Source organism: Eucalyptus grandis, chromosome 10, assembly GCF_016545825.1.
Source record: "Eucalyptus grandis isolate ANBG69807.140 chromosome 10, ASM1654582v1, whole genome shotgun sequence".
NCBI lineage: Eukaryota > Viridiplantae > Streptophyta > Magnoliopsida > Myrtales > Myrtaceae > Eucalyptus > Eucalyptus grandis.
In genome coordinates this window covers 3,177,847-3,201,509 of record NC_052621.1, presented here as the reverse complement: position 1 = coordinate 3,201,509, position 23,663 = coordinate 3,177,847, and the positions used below count along the sequence as shown (strand labels likewise).

General features: G+C 42.6%; 4 protein-coding genes across 4 annotated transcripts; all 4 read left to right on the top strand.

Annotated features, from left to right (window-relative positions):
* The first annotated feature begins 390 nt into the window (after positions 1-390).
* On the top strand, positions 391-5,752 carry LOC104421105 (probable zinc metalloprotease EGY2, chloroplastic). The gene is made up of 12 exons (XM_010032947.3): positions 391-762; positions 894-978; positions 1,596-1,733; positions 2,004-2,054; positions 2,192-2,302; positions 2,584-2,658; positions 2,745-2,850; positions 2,991-3,084; positions 3,259-3,412; positions 4,390-4,597; positions 4,842-5,002; positions 5,242-5,752. The coding sequence occupies exons 1-12, from the start codon at positions 608-610 to the stop codon at positions 5,488-5,490; spliced, it is 1,587 nt and encodes a 528-aa protein (XP_010031249.2). The 5' UTR covers positions 391-607; the 3' UTR covers positions 5,491-5,752.
* Positions 5,753-8,086: 2,334 nt separating this feature from the next.
* Positions 8,087-11,504, top strand: LOC104421104 (clathrin light chain 2). The gene is made up of 3 exons (XM_010032946.3): positions 8,087-8,522; positions 9,612-9,765; positions 10,868-11,504. Exons 1-3 carry the CDS (start codon positions 8,227-8,229, stop codon positions 11,219-11,221), a joined length of 804 nt encoding a protein of 267 aa, XP_010031248.2. The 5' UTR covers positions 8,087-8,226; the 3' UTR covers positions 11,222-11,504.
* Positions 11,505-13,508: 2,004 nt separating this feature from the next.
* On the top strand, positions 13,509-18,022 carry LOC104421097 (arginyl-tRNA--protein transferase 2). Its single transcript, XM_010032934.3, has 6 exons — positions 13,509-13,811; positions 14,100-14,138; positions 14,583-14,733; positions 15,247-16,401; positions 16,623-16,932; positions 17,312-18,022. The coding sequence occupies exons 1-6, from the start codon at positions 13,679-13,681 to the stop codon at positions 17,573-17,575; spliced, it is 2,052 nt and encodes a 683-aa protein (XP_010031236.2). The 5' UTR covers positions 13,509-13,678; the 3' UTR covers positions 17,576-18,022.
* Positions 18,023-23,033: 5,011 nt separating this feature from the next.
* On the top strand, positions 23,034-23,387 carry LOC120289149 (clathrin light chain 2-like). Its single transcript, XM_039303674.1, has one exon. The coding sequence runs from the start codon at positions 23,034-23,036 to the stop codon at positions 23,385-23,387; it is 354 nt and encodes a 117-aa protein (XP_039159608.1).
* Positions 23,388-23,663: the final 276 nt, after the last annotated feature.

The window sequence follows — 23,663 nt, the reverse complement described above, 5'->3', positions numbered from 1 at the left end:
GTTTCACATTTATAATAAATTTATCTAAAATTGATTTCTAGTCACTAAAGACTTCAAATTGATGCATTTATAACATATTTACATTTTGTTAGCTTTTATCTAATTTTACTGTAATATTATTGAGTTAACTCAATTGTCATAGTAAGTTCATATGAGAATTCGTATTAATTTTGATAAATTTATCATAAATGTATTAATTTTGAATAAACGTGTTGTGTAAAATTTCTGATTTTCCTTGATATAAACCTTTATATTTTCTAAGCGAGAAGGAAATCAATCTAGAGGCAAGTATCTCCGCCACTTGTCAAGTCACGATTCGTGAGCCTGGGTTCGCGCGGCCACGTCGATAGCCAGAGAAAGGAGTAATCCGTGGGCGGGTGTCGAAGCAACGAACCGGAAAAAACGGATAATTCCGTTCGCCTCGAAAAGATAAGATCTTCTCCTTCGAACTCTTCGAAAAATCTTCATGGTGGTCGAGCCCGCCCACTTCACCAAAAGTGGCGTCTTTCCCGTTGAAGTAAAGCTCCCCATTTTCTCAATTCTCTAGAGATCACCACCACCACCACCACCACCATCATCGTCGTCGTCGTCGTCGTCGCTTTCGAGGATGAGCGTTTCCGCTGCTTTTCGCGGGAGTCTGGCGTCGGTGTGGCGGTGCGGCTCGTGCTGCGATCTCCGTCTCCAGCCTTGTTTCGATTCCTCCGTGATCTCGCGGCGCCGGCGCGCGGCCTGCCGGAGCAGCTTGAAGCTGTTCGTTTCGAGGTAGCGAGTTTTTGTTCTTTTTTTTTGGTCGTGTCGGGCTTGTGGGTCCGTTGGTTTTGCGCATTTTTTTTTTTTTTTTTTTTTCGGTTTTTTGGATGCGGTGGCTGAAGGGGTCGGAACTGGCGTTGCAGTTCGGAGTTGAGGTTGCGTAGCAAGAGGAGGTTTTTGTGTAGAGTGACGAACACGGAGACTGAACCCGAGAGCAATGACGATAAGGTACTTTGTCTTTTTAGCTTATTTGGCATCACGCACGCGGGGGCGGATGTTGCGATTTCGAAGTTTAAGGTAAGATGTTTGATTGTTTAGACATGCCCCCGTATTGGTTTCCTGTGTTTGGAAAATGTGAATGGAAGGCTCTAATGAGGTTCAGCTTAGACTTTTGGTTTCTTGTCGGTTTTCCAAGAAATTTGAACTTTGCTTTTGTCTAATTTGCTCAAATCCGTGAAATCGTGCTTGTTACGGCCTGTGGTAGTTTAATTGTCGATGAACATTATCAGGGAGATGGAGGGACGGTTCATGAAAAACTCAGCGTTGAGGATGAGAGGCTGTTTCATCCCGCTAGACAAAAGAACTAATTCTCATTTTGGAGTCGGAGAAATGTTCTTGCTTTCGAGTAGATAGCTTAAAACGAATACCTGCTTTGGAAAAAGCTAAAACCATTGAGATGAGCATGGCTTTGTCTCGAGCTAGTTCACTTCCCTTTTCTCTATGTGATGTTTGCACGATAAATCTGAGCATTAAGTAAATCATGCCATCTGCTCTCTCTCTCTCTCTCTCTCTGTATTTAATGAGCATGCTAATTGATCTACTTTAATTGCACCTTGTTCTTGTAGGAGAAAGAAATGCATGAGGATGGAGAAAAAGCATCCTCTGCGGATTCCTTTACAGAAGGGCAGCTTGGTCCTCAATCTTTAGGCACAGATGAAAGCATCAATAGCGAATCAGAAAATAAGTTACAAGATGGTATCCAGGTGCCTATTTATTTTGATCGGTCAATATAAGAGGAGCTCAAATTTTCCGTTTTTGCTATCATGTAGGTTACCATGAGTCAATATCTAAAGCGGTACTTTTGTTGCACACGGATGCATTTTTATTTTATTTTATTTTTTTATACATTCTGATAATTAAAATATCTTATAAAAGATTAGCTTACTAGTAGATTTTTAGGCTGTCTTCTAACACTGAGCAGGCACTGGAAATTGGTTTGCTTCATCCTAATTGGTTGGTTGGTACTTGAGCAGGGTGCTGATGATATGCAAGTTGCTAGTGGCTCGCCTCTTCCAGGTGTGAAGGTAGTCATGATTACTACATTGCAATATTCATCCACTTTAGAATTTGGATCTCTCTCGTTCTCTCCTGGCCTCCCTCTTGCTGCATGAACATGTTGATGTCTTATATTTGACTTTGCTTCAAAAACTTGTTGATCTAGCCACAACAACTAGATGAGTCAATGAGGATCTCGAAGGAGACAATTGAAGTTCTTAAGGATCAAGTATTTGGCTTTGACACATTTTTTGTGACCAGTCAGGAGCCATATGAGGTATGCACACATAGGAAGTTTCTCTCTGTGTTCATTGCAATTTACTTTAGAGAATTTTCTTCTGAAAGAAGTGAATGAACTTAATGCAGCAAGAATTCAGCTTTAGGTTAGGAGATTTGATTGAGTATGACAAGATTCTGATGTAACGTGATTATCTAGCATCAAGATTTCTGCAAACAGATTAATTTATGCCTTTTTTCTTTTTCATGCTGTCTATTTTTAGCTTGTGTTTTATTGAGGTATTTGCCAAGTGTTTGAGTCTACTCTTTTGCCTTTGACAGGGTGGAGTGTTGTTTAAGGGTAACCTCAGGGGGCAGGCTGCCAAAAGTTATGAAAAGATATCAATCAGGATGCAGGTATCGACCTCCTCCTTTCACATTGTTCCATGACTTCTTTAAGTTTCTTACTTGTCACCTCAAATTCCATGCGCTCTCATATACAGAATAAATTCGAGGATCAATATAAGCTTTTCCTTTTGGTCAATCCAGAAGATGATAAACCTGTGGCAGTTGTTGTTCCAAGGACGACTCTGCAACCAGAGACAACTGGTAATTATGGAACTCTCCCTGCAATTTTCATTCATGATATCTCTCAGATTATTCATCAATAGTGTGTGAAAGTTTGTGGTCATTGAACTACTTACCAATTGATGATGATGTCAACATCTTGTTTTTCCCCCCTTTTGCAGCTGTCCCTGAGTGGTTTGCTGCAGGGGCTTTTGGATTGGTCACAGTGTTCACTTTACTTCTGCGGAATGTGCCTGCGCTACAGTCCAACTTATTGTATGCAATTGACTCTTTGGTTATTCATTAGTTACGCAGAGCAAAAACAGTTTTTTCTTTTTTTTGGGGGGACATGTGGGACATGATTTAGCCAGAGAAGGAGAGTTATATCTCTTTCCTTCTTGAAACTTTGACATTGTCTAGTTCATAATGGCATTTTTGCTACTACTTCAGGTCGACATTCGACAACCTTAACTTGTTAAAGGACGGTCTACCTGGAGCCCTTGTAACTTTACTGATTCTTGGGGTCCATGAACTCAGCCATATTTTAGTAGCAAAGAGCTGTGGAGTTAAGCTCGGAGTGCCATACTTGGTTCCTAGTTGGCAGGTGAGATCTATGGTTTTTCCATCTCACACAAACTTTTACAAGAGAAGAATAGACAATCCTCCAAAGTGCGCTATAAGGCCATTCTACTTTACACTTGTCCAAAACAAAATATGGTGGCATTAGCATGGTAATTCATTTTGTTCTTTTTCTTGATAAAAGATCCTAATCATCGAATACTGCTTGCTTGAGGTAGAAACTAACAACTTTAGTAAACATCCATAAATAGAGCTAGTTCTGAAATGTAGAAAGTATGCCAGAGTGCTGAAAATCACTCCCCCCTCCCCCCTCTTCATGGATATTCTAAATGTTTCATGGGAACGAGTTCTGGTCCCAATTTGAACTCTAGCCACCAGAAGATACAATTTCTTTTGGAAGTCCTTTCTGGGTTTCTCCAGCTGCAACGTTCTGGAAGATTTTTACGGCCTTTTGCATTGTTGAGACATCTTAGAGATTTGAGGCCTTTGAGATTTGTGCAGACGAATCACATGATCTTGCCACTTTAACTGTATGAACTGTACATTCAGGACGCTTGCAAATCATACACTGATGATGCTGCACATTCAACAGTTCACTTTATTCAGTAAAAATACTAGGGATTTTGCTTCAAAGCATCAGCCTGCAATGCCGCCACCAGGAGTAAAAAGAATTATAGTGTTGCTGAAGTGCTAGTAATGTTATATTTTCCTTTAAAAGATAAAAGAGCTAGGCTGCATGATAGATGATGCCCTTATATACAGTTCAGATTCCAGTTGAAGGCTTGTTTTTTTCTACACCTTTTATCAGTATTACCTCCAAGCACTTTTACTATCTCTCTTGGCTGGCACTTCTGTTTTTATTTTACCTATGCAGTCTCAGTGATGCAACCACAGGCATCTCCTTGTGCTGCATAGGTCCTTGTTTGCACACACAAAGGCGACATTGTGCTCAAGTGTCTATGTAAGTTGTTTGCATTGTCTAATTTGTTCTGTTGGTGGCAGATAGGCTCTTTTGGTGCTATAACAAGAATCGTCAATATTGTGCCCAAGCGTGAAGATCTTCTAAAGGTTGCAGTGGCAGGACCTTTGGCTGGATTTTCTGTTGGTCTTGTGCTTTTGCTTTTAGGATTCTTTTTACCACCTACGGATGGGCTTGGTGTTGTGGTTGATGCTTCTGTGTTCCATGAGTCACTTCTTGCTGGAGGAATAGGTGAAGCTCTCTCAAAAAGTGAAAATTAAAGCTAATAGTTTTCTTTTTTTAATATAAGTATGCAGCTATAGGAAAACTATGGTAATTGCTGTGTTTATGCAGAAGAGAATTTAAATGGTTGGATCATATCTGTTTTAATATATCGGGTGCGTTCTTATTCGTATCACCCCATTGCTTGCTGAAGATCTTCCAAAAAGCTTCCGACTTTATTATTAATGAGATAAAGATAATGCTTTCTTTACAGCAAAGCTTCTTCTTGGCGATGTGTTAAAAGAAGGCACTCCCATATCTGTCAATCCTCTTGTTATATGGGCATGGGCTGGACTTCTTATCAATGCGATCAACAGTATCCCGGCAGGGGAGCTTGATGGAGGGCGAATATCTTTCGCCATCTGGGGAAGAAAGGTATGCCATAAAGATTTAGTGATGGATGTTTGGTGCATGTATGGGTGTGTTGGTAGTTCTCAAATTAAACCAGAAGGGGCATGTTTTAGTGGGAAATTCTTTCACTTGCCTAATGTATGATCCAGAACTTTGGAGATATCCGCTTCATTTTTTTCCTTATAAAAAGATGAAGAGTTTGTGTAAGAAAAGAGCAACTGGGAAACTAGTCTGCACATTAAAAAGTTTCTTCAATTGTGCAGGCTTCTGCTCGATTTACAGCTGCCTCAATTGGGCTTCTTGGACTATCCTCTCTGTTCAACGATGTTGCGTTTTACTGGGTAGCTTTGATATTCTTCCTGCAACGGGGCCCAATTGCACCTCTCTCAGAGGAAGTGACTGATCCTGACCAGAAATACGTTACACTTGGAATCTTAGTGTTGTTCATAGGTTTGCTGATATGTTTGCCCTACCCATTTCCTTTTACTGACGAAGTCATGAGCAGTTTCTAGCTATAAATGCTTTGTATACGTTGGTCTTATGTAGAATTTGAGAATATAGTCAGTAGGAGGTAGCAAAATAAGGGAAATGCCCAGTCGTTCAGTCTATTTTTCATAATTTCACTTTTGAAAAGGAAATGGTCTCTGGATCCATTCATGTACTTCAAACTATGTCCGGGATAGTAGGGGCAACTTAGATGCGGGGAGTAAATTTCCTGAATATCTGTAGTGAAAGTCAATAATGAGCAATTGCCGATGCGGCATTTTTGATGAAGTAACTTCATAGTTTGCTAGACTTGTCTGTTGCTCGAAAGAAGAACTTGTCTTGGATTGGCCGTATGTTAACTGCTGTATAGACTACATATTCTTATCAAACATGCTACAGCAGGAGTAAGCTCGCTTGATATTAAACTTTGATACCATCAACTTTGGCCTCTTGATAAAATGCGCTTAACATGTATGATCAGATTTTATTCACGTGGTAGATGCTTACCTGCATCAGGAGTCATTAGCAAATCCTTTCCCGTTAACTTCTTTAATAAAGTTAAAACACTCAAGAAGCCAACGATACAAATGTTAACGTCCGACGAGCCGCTCCCCGTCCAACAATACAGACGTAAATCTCTTGGATGAATGTATGGATATATAACTGGTAGCAAGTCTAAAACATCACATAACATCACTAAAAAGTGCGAGCAAGATGCTTGCTGTCCTATGGGTGACAGCTACGAAGATGTAAATGAGAACAAAGAAAGGGCTTATCAAAGTAGATTCTTCAAGAAGCCTGAGCTGCCGATACCTTGTAATTTTTCACTCATAATATGACTCAGAGTGCATTTGATAACCATTTTATTCCTAGCAATAATTTTATTCAGCAATGATTTCTTCAATTTCTCAGTTTTTGAAAGCTTTTGGTAATTATCTAAAATTTATATCATCCGAATAAAAATGCGTTTGGTAAAATTCTTTTAGTACTTTTATTATTTTTTTCTTTTTTTTTCTCTCTCCCTCTCTTCTTCTTCCTCCTCCTTTGTGGCTAGTCGTTGGCCACCAGTTGGGTGAGGTTCAATGAGCTCGCTGGAACCATGCCCGGTCATCACGAGGCTCGTCTGGCCATCAATGAGGCTTCACCTCGCCCAGATTTAGCGAGGTCAAGCCTTGCGGTGGCTTAGCGAGGCCGAGCTCACCTAGTCATTGGCAAGGCTTGGCCTCGCTTGATTTGGGCAAGGTCGACCTCACTGAGCCACAACGAGGCTGGGGCCTATAAGCCTCACTGTGGCTTGGCATCGCCGGGGGCTAGCAAGCTCTGGTGAAGTCGCAGGCTATGGCCAAGGTCGGCAACCGGGCAAAAGTAAGAAGAAGAAAAAGAAAGAGAAGAAAAGAGAAGGGGAAAGAAAAAAAAGACTTGATTACAGGAATTGTTCCTGAGAACAAGAAATAATTTTTTTCTATTTCTTGATTCCATTCTAAATTTTATTCCGAGAACAAAAAAATGGATTTTTATTTTCAGGAACAAAAAATTTATCAAATGGATTTTTGTTCTTTTTTTGTTTCCAGGAATAAAAGAATAAAATCAGTTTATTTTTTAGAGTGTTACCAAACAAGCCCTTAGCAATTGAATAATTTAAAGAAAGAAAGAAAGAAATGAAATGAAATGAACAATTTTAATATTAATAGAAATATTGGAACATTCCAAAAAATAATAATAATAATAATAATAATAATAATAATAATAATAATAATAATAATAATAATAATAATAATAATAATAATAATAATAAAAGCCCACGTGCATTTTACCACGTTTTTTTTTTGGTCGAAACATTTTACCATGTTGATGAGTGTTGAGAATGTGGCCGGACATCCAGAACCTTGATGCCTGGAACTAGTGTCTGATCATAGCAAACCAAATTCAAACTAAAGCCACCTCTATGTTGGAGGAAGAATCTCATCTTATCTGTTTAGATTACAATCTTGTGATTGATATAACAAATCATAGACATAGAATATTTTTAGGAAAACAATATTGTGTGTATATTCTTTCTGATTTGCTTTTTTCTTTTTTCTTGTATTACAAATATGGGCACTTTCTTTTTCTTGTCAATCAATGCGAGATATATTCAACATAAGCACAGATTAAGCCAAAAAGGGACAAGTTTGATCACATTTGCAGGAGATTCACCTTCTTTATAATTTTTTATTAGTGCCATAAAAACTTTGGATAGGAGAAATGATAAGACGTGGAGTGCACTCGTCACTTTGTAACACTACTCAACGATGCACTACGTGACCATCAACGGAGGCTGCTTCGCTAATTGCCATTCCACCTAATTTCACAAAATTTAGATCCTATGAAATAATTCTTGAAATCGTGATACCTTTTATCCATCACTTTTATTGGGATGGTAGATTCTTTTGATCTAGGAGAGATTAGTTTTGACTAACGTTTACCTTACTTCAAATTCAAGGGGTCCCGTCTTCGAAAATCCCAATATCAGATGGGCCTAAAATTAATTTGGCCCAACAACAAGGCATCAGGCCCATAAAAGAGGCCCATTTTCGTCCCACGAGATGGTATCTCCTCACGCGCTTTTGATTCCCTTTCCGTTTCGCCCGAAACATTTTCGCTCGCTGAGAAAATCCAAAGCGCCTCTTGCAACTGAAAACTCCGAAGCGACAGAAGAAGAAGAAGAAGAAGAAGAAGAGAGCGACGAGTCCGCGACTCACTCCCTCATTTCACTGATCACGATGTCCTCCTTCTCCCAACTCGACGGCGACTCGGTCCTCTCCCCGGGGTTTGAGCCCTACGCGGCTCCCCACTTCGCCGAGTCCGACTCGGTCGCCGAGGAGGAGGAGGAGGACGACGACGGCGCCGCCGGCTTCGATTCCGGGGACGGTTTTTTCTCGGAGCAGGCGCCGGCGGCGCCTCCGGTCTACGCCGCGGCCGGGGAGTTCTCGGCGGAGGAGGAGGCGGACGGCCCGGTTTTGCCGCCCCCGATGGAGATGCTGCCTGAGGAAGGATTTGCTCTGAGAGAATGGAGGAGGTGAGTCTCCCGATGTTGCGGAATTCTGGGTTTGAGGTTTTTTTTTTCTTTTCATTTGATATCTTGTAGTGATCGGTGAGGTGGTTTGAAGAGCTTCGTGCTCTGATCAGAAGTGCAGTGCGATGATTAGGTTAAAAGGCAACTGCGATGATTCTCGCGCTTTAGCGATGCTCTAATCGCCGAGTCGAGTCAGAGAAAATGGACTTCTACGAGAAAAAGCCGCGCTTTTAAGTGAATACTGAATAGAGGGGATTCTTTTGGCTCTTGGAGCATCTTAGTATTGTGATCATGTAGGATCACTTAAGATGACCTCGTAGTGGCGCTAATTTTGTGTGGGAAAGGTTATGATCTTCTGCAATGATTCAGAAATTGAATTTGTAAGTCGGGGATTGGAAGGGACCTGGAACAATTTAGGAAGAGAGAAACCCTCAACACGTAGATCCACCTTATCCACCTAATGACTAACAGCAGCCTCAGAATTCTCTTGCTTCTCGAAAATCCTGTTAACTTTGTCTGATTGTCCCGGGGCTTACAGAATCTCAAATTCCCATCCGCTTATGAATTTTCATTACCTTCACAACTGAGTCCATGTGATCTTATCTAGATTTTCAAGAGTGATTTTGCCTACCCCGCTTTTTTTTTTTTTTTTTTTTTTTTTTTGTGAGGTCACATGCATTTTGTTGTAACTCCTATCGAAAAAGCTTTAATTATTCTTGTTTGATCTAATGTTAACCAACTTGGGCGATTGTAGAAGAACTCGAGAAGATAGGGAGGGGAATTGAGGGGAGGGGGAACATTGAAATCAAAGCCGATGACTGCTTATTGATTGAAGGACCAAACCACCGTGAAATAATGAGTGGATTGCTTTAATAGCTCTGAAAGTATGATTATTGTGTAGCGTCAAAGTATTGAAGGACCCCAAGGATATAAGGTCTTGCTTTACTTGTAAATCCCTTCAGCGCTGGTGACTGTTAACCTTTATTTTGATCAAAGCAAAATACCTGCTTTTGTTCAGCACTATTTACTTTCTTTTTCTTGACGTCATATATTATAAGACTGTTGTCATTTAAAATATTTTGCAATGCAAAGACAAAATGCAGTTCGATTGGAAGAGAAAGAGAAGATGGAGAAAGAACTATTGAACCAAATAATTGATGAAGCAGATGAGTTTAAAATTGAGTTCTACAGGAAAAGGACGATAACCTGTGAGAACAACAAGACAACCAACAGGGAAAGGGAGAAGGTGAGCCCTACCAAACTACTATTGCAAACTTAATCCATGATATTTATCTTTTGTTAATACTTGAATTTTATTTTATTCTTTTGTGATTGTTTCTGTAACAATTTTTCCAGGGGGGTCTATATGATTCCTTTTTATCACATCAGTGCATCAAATTACAATCTTTTAATTTCATGGATATCATGCTGAAGACTGTTTGTGGATTATTCAAGCCATGGTATTTGAAAATTAAGTTCCAATGCATCAGCTTTCTGTTAATATCTGAGGTATGAGATGCATTAGTGGCTCCCATGCTTGCAAATTAGAGTGAATCAAGTTAAAGTACCCTTAGAATCAGTTCTAAGTACTGAATGTCCACTACAATCAAATAATAGTTATGCAAAGGAGGAGCGCGCCGATGGTATATATTGTGTTTGAACTGCAGTTAAGCCTCATTCTTCATGATTATCATAGTGCACACCATCTGGACATTATTTGATATGACGAGTCAAATGAATGCGTTGTAGTTGGTGGAGAAGGATGAAGGGCAAGGTGTATTTGGGAAATCGTTTCTAGTGCTATAAATTCTGGCAATTATGTGGAGTATATTTTAGGACCAAATTAAAGTTGATTTCAAATGATATAAAAGTTATTAGGATCTCAGTTATTCCCTTGGACCCTTGGCTATCATGCAGCATGGGAAAAATCAGAATGTCTTTGACCTCAACTAGTTGGAAGTCTGACCAATGTCAATTTTATACTCGTGACAATACATCCAGGACTTGATCTATTGTGACTGGGTGAAATAATTCAATCATTAATAGCATTATTAGTTGCATAGAATGGGGAAAAAACTGAATGTGGTTGAACTCAAGTTAAAACTGGTTAATGTCATAGGTTACACTCGTTATGATATATCAAGGACATCTATTGTCTAATCTAGTACAGGTGATATAACACAAAAAATCATAGCACCATTAGTTGCATAGGACCACTGCTTACACGGGGTCACGTTTGGCGGTCTGGTAGGCGATGTTGGTAGGCGATGTTGTCATTGTTCTTTTAATTACAAAGTAAAACCTAAATTTTATTGGCCTTTTCTGATCCTATGTCTTGGGTATTTCAGTTGTTTTTGGCCAGCCTAGAGAAGTTCCAAGCTGAGGCTGACAAGAACTATTGGAAGGCGATTGCAGAGCTCATTCCTAATGAAGTTCCCACCATAGAAAATAAGAGAGGAAAGAAGGATCAAGGGAAGAAGCCCTCTGTTGTCGTTGTCCGAGGACCTAAGCCAGGAAAACCAACCGAACTTTCAAGGATGCGGCAGATTCTCTTGAAGTTGAAGCACAGCGCTCCGTCCCACCTGAAGCTTTGTCCGCCATCAGCACCCAACACAGATGACCCTAAAGTCAGTGGTGCCGTGGTGGCTGATGCTCCCAAGAAGGCGGCGGTGGCAGCCCCTGAAGCTGTTGTCGCTGCTTGAATGGGACTATAATTTCGTTATTGTCGTTCTTGCTGGATAGCTTAATAGCGAAAATACATCCTCTGGAATGTCATGACTCGTGGAGTTCCTCTTTTTGGAACACACGTGGTCAAGTGTCTCCGATGGCACAGAACTAGCGAGGTCAAACATCGAGGTCCAACTTCTTGTTGTGATAGGGTCTTCCTAAATGCTGATACTATGCTATCCTTTATGTAATCAACGTTCCAGGTGATGGTCTTGTCATTTCTTTACATCAAGTTGAAGGAAGAAAATATTGGATGCCTCTCGTGTAGCCGCAGTGCTCAAAAAAAAAAAAAAAAGGGATCTAAAGTGGTGACACGTGTCCAAAGTGGGTCCAAACATCAGTCCCCCGCACGCTCTCTTCTCTCTTCTCTATCTTGTCTAAATGCTGCACGCTCTCCTCTTTCTCGCCCGACTCTCTCTCTCTCTCTTTGCGCTCCCCTCTCTATCCCATCGAGCCCTCAACCGACCAACGAACTTCGTGCTGGCAGAGGCAATCTTTCTAGGCAGAGGTGGAGCTGCGCGGTGGTCCGTCGATTCTCTCTCTCTCTCTTTGCCGCCCCCTTTCTATCCCATCGAGCCTTCATCCGACCAACGAACTTCGCACTGGTAGAGGCAACCTTTCTAGGCGGAGGCGGAGCCGCGCGGTGGTTCGTCTGAAGAGCCATTGTGCCTTCGTCCAATCGACAAGCCACAGCGCCCATTCGATGACGCCTTGCTGCACCCTTCCGGCTGTTCTCTCGTTTCTCTCCGAGTCACAATTGAGCCCAACCATGCGGTTTTGCCTCTGCCTGTGCAAATTCTGTCGGTCGGACAAGGGCTCAGTGGGATAGAGAGGGGGCGGCCAAGACAGAGAGAGTAAGGCGAGAGATAATGCGTGCAAGGGAGAGAAGAGAGAGAGCGCGTGCAGGGGAGTTTGGCATTTGGGCGAGAGAGCGTGCTGGGAAGTTTGCCATTTGGGCTCACTTTAAACACGTGTTATCATTTCAAATCTTTTCTTTCTGTTGTAATAGTTTCATAAAAGGTGCTCAATGTTTTCTCTAGTTGAATGCCGGCTGTTCTGTCCCGGGCTTCTAGCCCCTGTGCATCATTTTCCAAGTCGATATGAATACTGAATAGGGCCAGGATTGACTATTTAACTACTAGTTGTTCTTTCTTTTTCTTTTTCTTTTTCCTGGTGTTGAGTGGACTTACCTTTCCATCATCATCATTTAGCAAAGTCGGCAATTGAAGTCCCTGCCAGGCTGCCACGACATCTTTCTTATAACTTTTTGTTGGTTAGTGGGTATGGGGCTGTCATTATATTTTGGGGATAGAGATAAGACTTCGAATGTGGCAATCGGAGCAAGGGAGATATGACCGAAATACGTCGCTAGTGCGCCTTGATGGGTGGAGAGTGGATATGACAGAAAATACGTCCAAATACATCTTTCGCTTTTGGTCCACTTACTTTTCAATTTCCTACATTGCACACCAATCGAGTATCCTGCATTAATAATCTTTTTCCGTTTCTCTTGTACAAACCGTGGATTATCAAAACCCAAGACCAACTAATACTTTCTTGAAGGAAAATGGACTTGATGTTGTAATCGAAGTTTGAACCATTTTAGTAAAAAAATTAATATCATGAAAATTCTCAAATTGATGCATTTATGCTAAATTTATCTAATTAAATTTTTCTCCACACAAAATCTCAAAATAGTATATTTGTAATAATTTTATTATCTATTAGTTTTCACTAAATTGAATTGATATAACGAAAAATCATAAACTAATAAGCTTGTGATAAACATAAGATAAAATCCTAAATTGATACACTCACTAACTATCACGTGTAATTTAATTAAGCAATTTGATAATAAAATTTAATGAAAACTAACGAACGATAAATTTAGTATATGTTTATCGGTTTAGAGTTTTGGATAATCAAAAATTTAATTTAAGATAAATTTATTATAAATATATTAATTTGAAATTTTTGATGATATTAATCGTTCGCCATAGAAACATACACGGGGAAGAGAGTCACGGGTTTTTTTTTTTTTTTTTTTTTTTGGTCGAATGAGTCCAGGGTTGAACAAGCACAAATTGCCGCCCCCTTTCGGTGGGCCCTCCCGGTAAAAAAGGTCAAAATTGTGGCCTCCTCCGGGAATTATCCTCAGAATACGTCACCAAAAAGCTAAAAAAAAATTTAAAAAAAAAATGGAGATTATACTTTTCTTTTCGCTCTTTTCCAAGAAAATATTCCGGATTGGGGTTAAACCAACTAGCGGAGTCAAGAAGAGCTCGAAGAAGTAGCCCCACGGATTTATATCCAAATCCCGGAAACGGACTGGGGCCGGCCGGTCACGGTCGCACGTCGTCATCTCCACTCGACCGGTTCGAAGCTCGTATAAATAAATCGGAGACGCCGGAGGAAAGGAGCTTCGGTCGGAGATGGCGGCCAACCGTCGCAGCGAGGCGATCGGCGGCGGCGGCGGAAGGGGGGAGTCGGTGGTCGTGGACTGCGGCCGGCGGAGGAGCTCCTGCGGGTACTGCAGGTCGCCCAATCGGTCCAGCATTTCTCACGGTCCGTACGGTTTCTCCTTCGTTTCTCGTGGTTTCCCTCCCCTCCCCCGTCGATGAGTGTGGTTTTTGCCCGGGCTTCGGTGGCTCGGGACTGGAGATGCCGTGCTTCGGGGTTTGCCTTTTCCGGCTTTTGTCGTCTGTTAGTGACGTTCACGGTCGCTGGAATTGCTCATTTGCGTAAAGTCTATAGTTCCAATCCGCTGCTTCGTTGCCTGCGTCGGCTTGCGGTGACGTTTTCTTCCCGTTTCGGATTGTTTGTTTTTTAACGTCTCTTCGACTTGGATCGCAGGCTTGATTGCGCAGAGCCTGACCGTGGATGACTATCAAGGTTGGTGCGCAGTTTCCTATTTTGAGAGTTTGGGCAGCTCTGGACTGCCGATTCGCTGTTGCTAATATCGGCTGATGTAGTTTCAATATGTGCGGGTGTCTGATCGAAAGAACTAGAGAAATTTGAAATGTTTGATCAGTACGAGGGAAACTTATGCGTACTCATTCTACCAACTGTTAAGACATGCGCGTATGCTTCAGTATGTGCGTATTCAACTGCACGAGCTCAGAGAAACCACGTCGGAGCTACGGTCGATGCTGAAGTTCCGACTTGAGTCGCTTCTATCCCTGCGTCTTCGCTTTTCCTTTCATTCTTCTTTCGAATGCACCTCATGGATAGTTTTATTACTGTGGCAATGATGGGTCGGATGGATGTTATAGTACATTCGATGATTGTGCATTTTTCTTTTGAGTGGCAATTCATGCTTTGGTACTCATCCTGTAGATCTCCTTGATCGAGGATGGAGAAGATCTGGCTCTTTCCTTTACAAGCCAGATATGAGGACTACGTGTTGCCCTGCTTATACTATCCGCTTAAAAGCAGCGGACTTTTCTCCTTCCAAGGAGCAAAATCGATTACGCAAACGGATGGAAAGGTATTATTTTAATAACCTCTCTGCATTGGATTCTATTCATTGGATCGTTGCATCATCGCATGATTTTTTTTTTTTTTTTTTTTCTGTCGTTGTTGCATTTTGCAAAATCGACCACCACCCTGTTTTCAAGACAGCATTCGAGTTTGGAGTCCATTCTTTGTCAATTGATTAGAGCAGTGGTCATCAAAAATACTATTTGCCCACTCTGAGGCTATTAGGCATTGGAATGGTATTTCAATGGACAACTCCATGAGTGGAATTTTAGTTTGACGTCACCAAGATTTCCAACTTTGGAGATTTCTCAAAGTGAAAGAGCATTGCTTTTTGGCTCCTTGAGAAATTTCTTGGACTTTTTACTCCATGAAGCTAAACTTAACAAGTGCAATGGTTGCGAAAATTGTTAGGCTACTTGCACATTTCAACCGAATTATGCCTTTGAGGTGAGGATTTAGCAAAGCTGCATACTCTGGATATAATGTACAAGAATTTCTCATCATGGTGATTAGTTTCTAGGTTCCTGGATGGTACACTGGACACCAAAGCCAAGCCTGAGCTCCTGGAGGATTTAAATACTTCTAAAGTGGCATGTGAATGTGAATGTCATGGAAGGTCAAGCTTGGCAACGGTGGAAACTTCTGTGGACGTGGAGGAGGATAAGAATGAGCCAGAACAATTTATGCATTACTTGTCTGATGCAATTGATAAGGCTGTGCAGGCATGCATTGAAAGTGAGATGTTTTCTGCCAATCTTCAATTACCTAAAGCTTCTGTCAAAGGAGTCTCCCCAACCAAGAAGAAGAAGCTAGTCAAAGGATTGGAAAATCTCTCGTATACCAGTAACATTGCTTTCCAGTTGGCTGCCACTTTAAGGCGTGCACGGTCAGAAAAAGAGGATGAAAGACAGTCAAAGTTCTCTGGAAACTCAGCAGAAGACCAACTGCCTTCTGAGTTGACACCTCGAAGTATTGGAGAAAAGTTGGCGCAGTCATTGTCTCAGATGGGTGAAACATCTGGCTTCTTGATCCAAGCATGTGACGGACATCTGAACTTTTATTGTATCTCAGAGCACGCTTCAGCGGATAAGACTGGCCAAGAAAAATCTCTCTCTAAAGAATCTCCAAGGAGAAGTGGAAACAAGAGAAGATGTATGGTGAGGTGCTGTAACCGTTGTTCAGGAAATAGGCAGAAGCTTGAGATTCTTCTGAAAAGATCCACTTTTGAGCCCGAAGAATTTGAGTTGTATAGGCGATATCAGGTGAAAGTGCATGAGGACAATCCAGACCATATCACAGGGAGTGCGTACAGGAGTTTTTTGGTTGACACGCCATTGGTATTTGTTCCCTCGACCAGCGGTGGTTCAGTTCCTCCCTGCGGTTTTGGGTCTTTCCATCAGTCATATGTTATTGATGGCCGATTAGTTGCAGTTGGTGTGGTGGATATCCTTCCTAAATGCTTGTCGAGTAAATATTTATTTTGGGACCCTGACTTTGCCTTTTTATCTTTGGGAAAATATTCGGCTTTGCAAGAAATATCTTGGGTGAAGGAGAATCAAGTTCACTGCCCCAGTCTTCAGTATTATTACCTTGGCTATTACATTCATTCATGCAGCAAGATGAGATATAAAGCAGCATATTGGCCATCTGAGCTTCTATGCCCCCTCCGTTACCAGTACGTCCCTCTTGCACTCTCCTTCTTCTTTGGATGAAACTTTATTTCTCGAGGGTATTCCAAATTGCGAGGAAGTGAACTTTTAAATTCATCATCCCTCCTAGTTCAACTACTTCACACTTAATAGTCATTTTGTGATTTCTGTTATTCTTTTACATGTGCAATAAGTACCTGTGCATATTGTCAAAGTTAATGTGCAAGCTAGTTAATGCATATCTCAGGTGGGTTCCCTTCAACATTGCAAAGCCTCTGCTCGATAGAAGTAAGTATGTTGTCCTGTCAGATTATAAAGACCAAGATGAAAAGCCAGTGCTGCCTCCAGTTTCTGATCATATCAGTGAACATCAGCACGAGGAAAGTGAGCATAAGGACTTGAATGATCGTTTAGTTGGAGATGAAGAAATGTTTGATGTTGATGAGGAAGATGTTGAATCAGAAAGTGAAAGCTCTAATGTAGAACTCTATAAAACGGAGGATAGGGATATTGGAAATGCTCTAATAGGATTACCGGGGTCTCGCCTGAGATACAAGGTATGAAAAATTCATTGGCAACTCTAAATCTCCTTTCTTATTGGTTCGGAAGCTCCTTTCCGTCTGTTATTTGATGTTTCACTGTTGAATGTCATTTTGAGTTTCCACTGGCTTTTCAGTTAATATAGAGAAGAGAAGCCAATGGGTTATTGTCTGGACGGTTCTCCAGCTAGTGCCCTGCTTTTCTCTAATTCATGCCCCCAATTATTTAGTTGATTTTACCCCTCACAGAATAATAATTAGTGTGTTTTTTTTCAACTAATGGAACTCGCATAATTGCATAATCTACTTGGTGTCTTGAACAGAGATCCGTCTTGTGAGTGGCCTGTATGTACACTTGATACACCAAATGGCTCACTGATCTATTTCTTCTATGAAGGATCTGCGAGGGGCCTTTGGTCTTGCTGAGCGGAAATACCTGGAAGCCCAAGTGCAGAGGTACGTGAGAGTGGTTGGTCGAGAGTTGTCTGAGCGAATGGTCTATTCACTTGGTCACCGAGGAGGAGGAGGAGGACGACGACGCCGGTGGCTTCGCTTCCTGGGATGGTTTTTTCTCGGAGCATGCACCGGCCGATCGTCTGGTCTACGCCGGCCAGGGAGTTCTCGATGGACGAGGCGGACGGCCCGGTTTTGCTGCCCCTGATGGGGATGCAGCCTGAGGAACGATTTGCTTTGAGAGAGCGGAGGAGGCGAGTCTCGCGATGTAGCAGAATTTTGAGTCTGAGTTTTTGTTCTATGATCATTCTGTCTGGGGAGAGATATCTTGTGGTCATATCACTGTGGTGATTTGAAGAGCTTCGTGCTCTGATTATAAGTGTAGTGCGATGATTAGGTTAAAGGGCAATACCGATGATTCTCGTGCTATGAAAGCGATGCTGTTATCGCTGAGTCAAGTCAGGGAAAATAGATTTCTAGAAAGAGAAAGCCGCACTTTTGAGCTAATAGAGGGATTTTTTTTTTTCTTTTTTTTTTGCTGTTAGAGCATCTTAGTACTGTTTTCACGTAGGATCACTTCAGATGACCTCGTAGTGGTGCTAATTCTGTGGGAAAAATGATGATCTTTGCAATGCTTCAGAGATTGAATTCGCAAGTCGGGGATTGGAAGGGACCTGGAACAATTGGGACGAGAGAAACCCTCGACACTCATACCCGCCTAATGGCTAACAGCAGCCTCAGAATTCTCTCACTTCTCGACAATCCTGTTAACTTTGTGTGATTGTCCCGGGGCTTACAGAATCTCAAATTGCCATCTGCTTATGAATTTTCATGACCTTCACAATTGAGTCCATGCGATCTTATCTAGATTTTGAAGAGTGATTTTGCTTACCCCAATGTAAAACTATAATACACACACACACACACACACACACACACACACACACACACACATATATATGTATATATTCCGTGAGATCACATGCATTTTGTCGTAGCTCCTATAGAAAAAACCTTAGCACACAATAACATAAAAATGCCGTAGTGAGTGAAATTAATTCTTGCTTGATCTAATGTTAACCAACTTAGGCGATTGTAGAAGCCCTGAAGCCCTGAAGAGGAGAGGGATGGGGATTGAGGGCTGGGGGAACATTGAAATCAAAGCCAATGACTGCTTATTGATTGAAGGACCAAACCACCATGAAATAACGACTGGATTGCTTTAATAGTTTTGAAAGTATGATTATCGCATAGCTTCAAAGTTTTTAAAGGATGATAGTGGACATTAGAAATCCAAGAGTTCCAATATAATATTACCCAACGAGTAGGTACGAATTTAATTACCCATTGTTCAATTCTGAGCTTAGACTTTACTAAAGAAATAATATAAGGTCTTGCTATACTTGTAAATCCCTTCAGTGCTGGTGGTTGTTAACCTTGATCAAAGCAAAATTCCTGCTTTTGTGGGGCACTATGTACTTCCTTTTTTTCTTTTTTCTTTTTTCTTCTCTACGTGATATATTATAATAAAAATTTGTTGCAATGCAAAGGAAAAATGCAGTTCGATTGGAAGAGAGAGAAGATGGGAAAGAGCTATTGAACCAAATAATTGGTGAAGCAGATGAGTGTAAATTGAGTTCTACAGGAAAAGGACGATAACATGTGAGACCAACAAGACAACCAACGGGGTAAATGAGAAGGCGGCAATCTACAATTGCAAGCTTAATTCATGATATTTATCTTTTGTTCATACTTGAATTTTATGTGTATTTTTTAACAATATATGATTCCGTTTTATCACATCAGTGCATTAAATCGTAATCATTTGATTCATGGAAGTTGTGCTGACGACTGTTAGTGGAATATTCAAGCCACGGTATTTGATTTTTATATTTGCCACAGTTAATCAAATTGATTTTAAATTAATCTTTTGCAATCATTGTGAAGAATTGAAGTTCCAATGTATCGGCCTTCTATTAGGTGCGCATGACAACGTTTCTATTCCGGAGAACTATTTCTACTCGGAAACAATATCGGAGTAAAATATGGTGTTTTGTAATTATACAAATTTTCTATTATTGGAATATAAAAAGAATAGAAATGCGTTTAGTAAATTTTTTAATTTTTGAATTTATTTATTTTTCTTCTTACTCACGGATGTCGATCGTGCCCGTCGCCGCGACCGCCGCACAACCACCGACCGTTGCACAACCGTCGATTGTCGTCGTCGTCGCCACCGCAGATTGCCGCCCTGGCCCACGGGGCCTAGGGAGGGGGTGGTGGATGGTGAGCTGTGGGCGGCGATCTGCGGTGGCGGTCGGCAGTGACGATTGGTGGTCATGTGGCGGCAGGCGGTGGTTGGCGACGGTAGGCTGTTAGCAAACGATGGCTATGGGCAGCAGCCAATGGGCTACGAGCGGTGGCAACCATTGTTGGCGGTCGGCTGCTGACGGTGGCCACGGGTGGCAGGAGGTGGCCAACGGTTGGTAGGCAACCGGCGGTGGTCGAAACAAAGGAGAAGAACAAAAGAAAAATAGAAAAAAAAAAAATTATTTCTAGAAATTGTTCCTAAGAACGAGAAACACTTTTTTGTTTTTTTTTAATTTCTTGTTTCTGTTCTAAATCTATTCCCCAACCACATTTTTATTCCGGGAATAGAAAACTAAGGGTGCATGATAAAAATAATTTTTGTTCCGAAATGATTTTTGTTCCGCATCAATTTAATGTAAAACTTGTTTGATAACCCTTATCAAATTTTCTATTTCTGGAATAGATTTCTATTCCGGAAATAGAAATTGAGGAGAAATCGAAATAGATATTTTCTATTTCGATTTCTCTCGACCTAATTTCACTCCTCCCTCGTACGCCTCTCTTCTCTACCTCCTCCTCCTCCTCTTCTCTACCTCCTCCTCCTCCTCCCTCTCCTCCGCCTCCGCACCACGCCCTCCGCCTCTCTCCTCCGCCCGCACCGACGCCCTCCGCCTCTTCTCGCACCCCCGCCGCTCGTTCCCCCGCGGCCAAAAAGCCCTCAACGATCCGAGCACCGACGCCCTCCGCCTCTTCTCTCCGCTCCTCCTCCTCCTCCTCCGCATCCGCCGCGCTCCGCCTCCGCCTCCGCCTCGCTCCGCCTCTTTGCTCCGCCTCCGCCTCTCCGCGCTCTCCTTCGCCTCTCGCTCCGCCTCCGCCTCCGCCTCTCCGCCTCTCCTTCGCCTCGCTCCGCCTCTCCTTCGCCTCGCTCCGCCTCCGCTCTCCTCCGCCTCCGCCTCCGCCTCCGCCTCTCTCCGCCTCTCCTTCGCCTCCGCTCCGCCTCTCCTTCGCCTCCCGCTCCGCCTCCGCCTCTCCTCCGCCTTCGCCTCCGCCTCTCCTCCGCCTCTCCGCCCCGCTCCGCCTCCGCTCCGCTCCGCCTCGCCCTCGCCTCCGCCTCGCTCCGCCTCCGCCTCCGCCTCCGCCTCGCCTCCGCCTCTCGCTCCGCCTCCGCCTCTCCTCCGCCTCTGCTCCGCCTCTCCTCTGCCTCTCTGCTCCGCCTCCGCCCGCCTCTGCTCCGCCTCTCCTCCGCCTCTGCTCCGCCTCTCTGCTCCGCCTCCGCCTCTCCTCCGCCTTTGCTCCACCTCTCCTCCGCCTCCGCCTCCGCCTCTCCTCTACCTCTCCTCTGGCTCATCAAACGAATTTCTATTTTTGAAATAGAAATTCTATTAAGTTATCAAACAGTTTTTTTTCCTTAGAAACTCGTCCGTAAATAGAAATCGAAAAATTCATTTACATTTCCCGAAATAGTTTTCGGAATGAAATGTTGTCATGCACCCCTAAGTTGGTGTTACTAAACAAATTTCTGTTCTTTTTTTGTTCAGGGAACAAAAGAACACAAATCGGAAAAAATAGAAACCTTACCATACATGCCCTTAATGTCTAAGGTATGAGAAGCGTTACTAGCTCCCATGCTTGCAAATTGGAGTCAATCAAGTTAAAGTACCCTTTAGAAACAATTCTAAGTATCAAATGCCCACCACGATCAAATAGTATTCTTAAAGTAGGACCACGCCAATGGTATATCATGTGTTTGAACTGCACTTTGGCCTCTTAGGCCTTGTTTGGTAACCATCCAAACGGGGCCAAATTCTTATTCTTTGTTCCCGGAATCGTTTCGGCCTAGAATCGCGTTTGGTAAAATTTTTGTTCAGGAACAAATTTGTTCTCGGGAAGCAGTTGGGAATAGAATCAAGAACAAAAAAGTTGATTCTTGTTTCGAGAACGAATTTGAGAATCAAAATCAAGAAATTTTCTTCTTCCTTCAGCCATCTCGCGCCGTCCACCACCGCCTACCACCGTCCGCCGTCCGCCGCCGCCACTGTCCACCGCCGCCGCCGTCGTCCGGTGAGCTCACCAAACCGGGCGAGGTCCGGGCGAGCTTGCCGGAGGCAAGCCCAGCCCACCGGCGAGGCTCGGCCTCCTAGATTCGGCGAGGCCGAGCCTCGCCGTGGCCAGCGGCCTCGCCGGGCGGGGCAGGGTTGGGCAAGCCTCGCAACGCCTGTGGCCCCCCACCGGGGCCAAGCGAGGCTCGCCCGGCCCGCCGGTGGCACCCGAGCCTCACCCAGCCCCGACGAGGCCGGCCTGGCCACCGACGGGCTGGCGAGCCTCGCCTAGCCTGCCCGGCGAGGCTCGCCCGACGAGGACCGGCCTCGGCGAGGGCCGGCAACGCTCCGGTGAGGTCGCCGAGCCCTCCGGCCGGTTGCCGGACCAGCTTAAGAAGAAGAAGAAGATGAGAAAAAGAAAAGAAAAAAAGGAAAAAAAAAGAAAAGAAAAGAAAAAAAGGAAAATGAAAAGAAAAAAATGAAAAAATGAAAAAGAAAAAAAAAAAAGGAAAAAGTAAAAAAATTATTTAAAAATTAAAAGAAATAGATTTGGAATAGAATTAATGAATACGGTACCAAACGCAATTCTATTTCGTAATCAAAAATTTTGAATAGATTACCAAACTGACCTAAAATGCTTAGAATCGGTTAAGGAACGAGAATAAAAAAGAATCGTTCGATCGAATCTACTCCCGGAACAGAATCGTTACCAAACGCGCCCTTACTTTTTATGGTAGTGCACACCATCCAGACATTATTCGATATGATGAGGTAAAATGGATTGTAGTTGGTGGAGAAGGGTGAAGGGCATGATGTGTTTGGGAAATCGTTATTAGTGCTATAAATACAATAGCGATTACAAGGAGTAGATTCTAGGACCAAATTAAAGTAGATTACTGGCATGTGTTCATATTATAAGAAAGTGATTAGGATCTCAGTTATTTCCTGGGACACTTGCTATCATGCAGGATGGGGAAAATCAGAATGTCTTTGACCTCAACTAGCCGGAAATCTAACTAGTGTCAATGTTGTACTCGTTACAATACATCTAGGACTTGATACTATTGGGACTGGGTGAAATAACACAAGTTGCATAGGATGGGGAAGAAACTGAATGTGGTTGAACTTAACTAGTCTGAAATTAAATTGGGTTAATGTCATAGGTTATGTTCGTTATGATATATCAAGGACAACTTGTCTATTGTTTAATCCAGTATAGGGTGAAATAACACAAAAAATCATAGCTCTGATAGTTGCATAGGACCATTACTTTTAGGGGATGTTGTCATGGTAATGTTATTCACCTTTTCTAATGCTATGTCCTTCGTGGTTCAGTTGTTTTTGGCCAGCCTAGGGAAGTTCCACACTGAGGCTGACAAGAACTATTGGAAGGTGATTGCAGAGCTCCTCCCTAATGAAGTTCCCGCCATAGAAAATAAGAGAGGAAAGAAGGATCAAGAGAAGAAGCCCCCTAAACCAGGAAAACCAACCGAAATTTCAAGGTTGCAACAGATTCTCTTGAAGCACAGTGCTCCGTCCCACTTGAAGCTTTGGCCGCCATCGGCACCCAACACAGATGGCCCTGAAGTCAGTGATGCCGCAGTGGCTGATGCTTCAGAGGAGGCGGCAACTGCTTTGGTGGTGGCCCTTGAAGCTGTTGTCGCTGCTTGAATAGGACTATAATTTCGTCATTCTCAATCTTGTTTGATAGCTTAATAGCGAAAATACATCATCTGGAATGTCATGACTCATGGAGTTCCTCTTTTTGGAGTGCACGTGGGGTCAAGTGTATTTGATGGCACAGGACTAGTAAGGTAAATCATCGAGGTACAACTTGTTATTCTGATAAAGTCTTCCTAGATGCTAATACTATGCTATCCTTTATGTAATCGACTTTCGAGGTGAATCTGATGTTTGAGCCCACTTTAAACACTCGACAGCATTTCA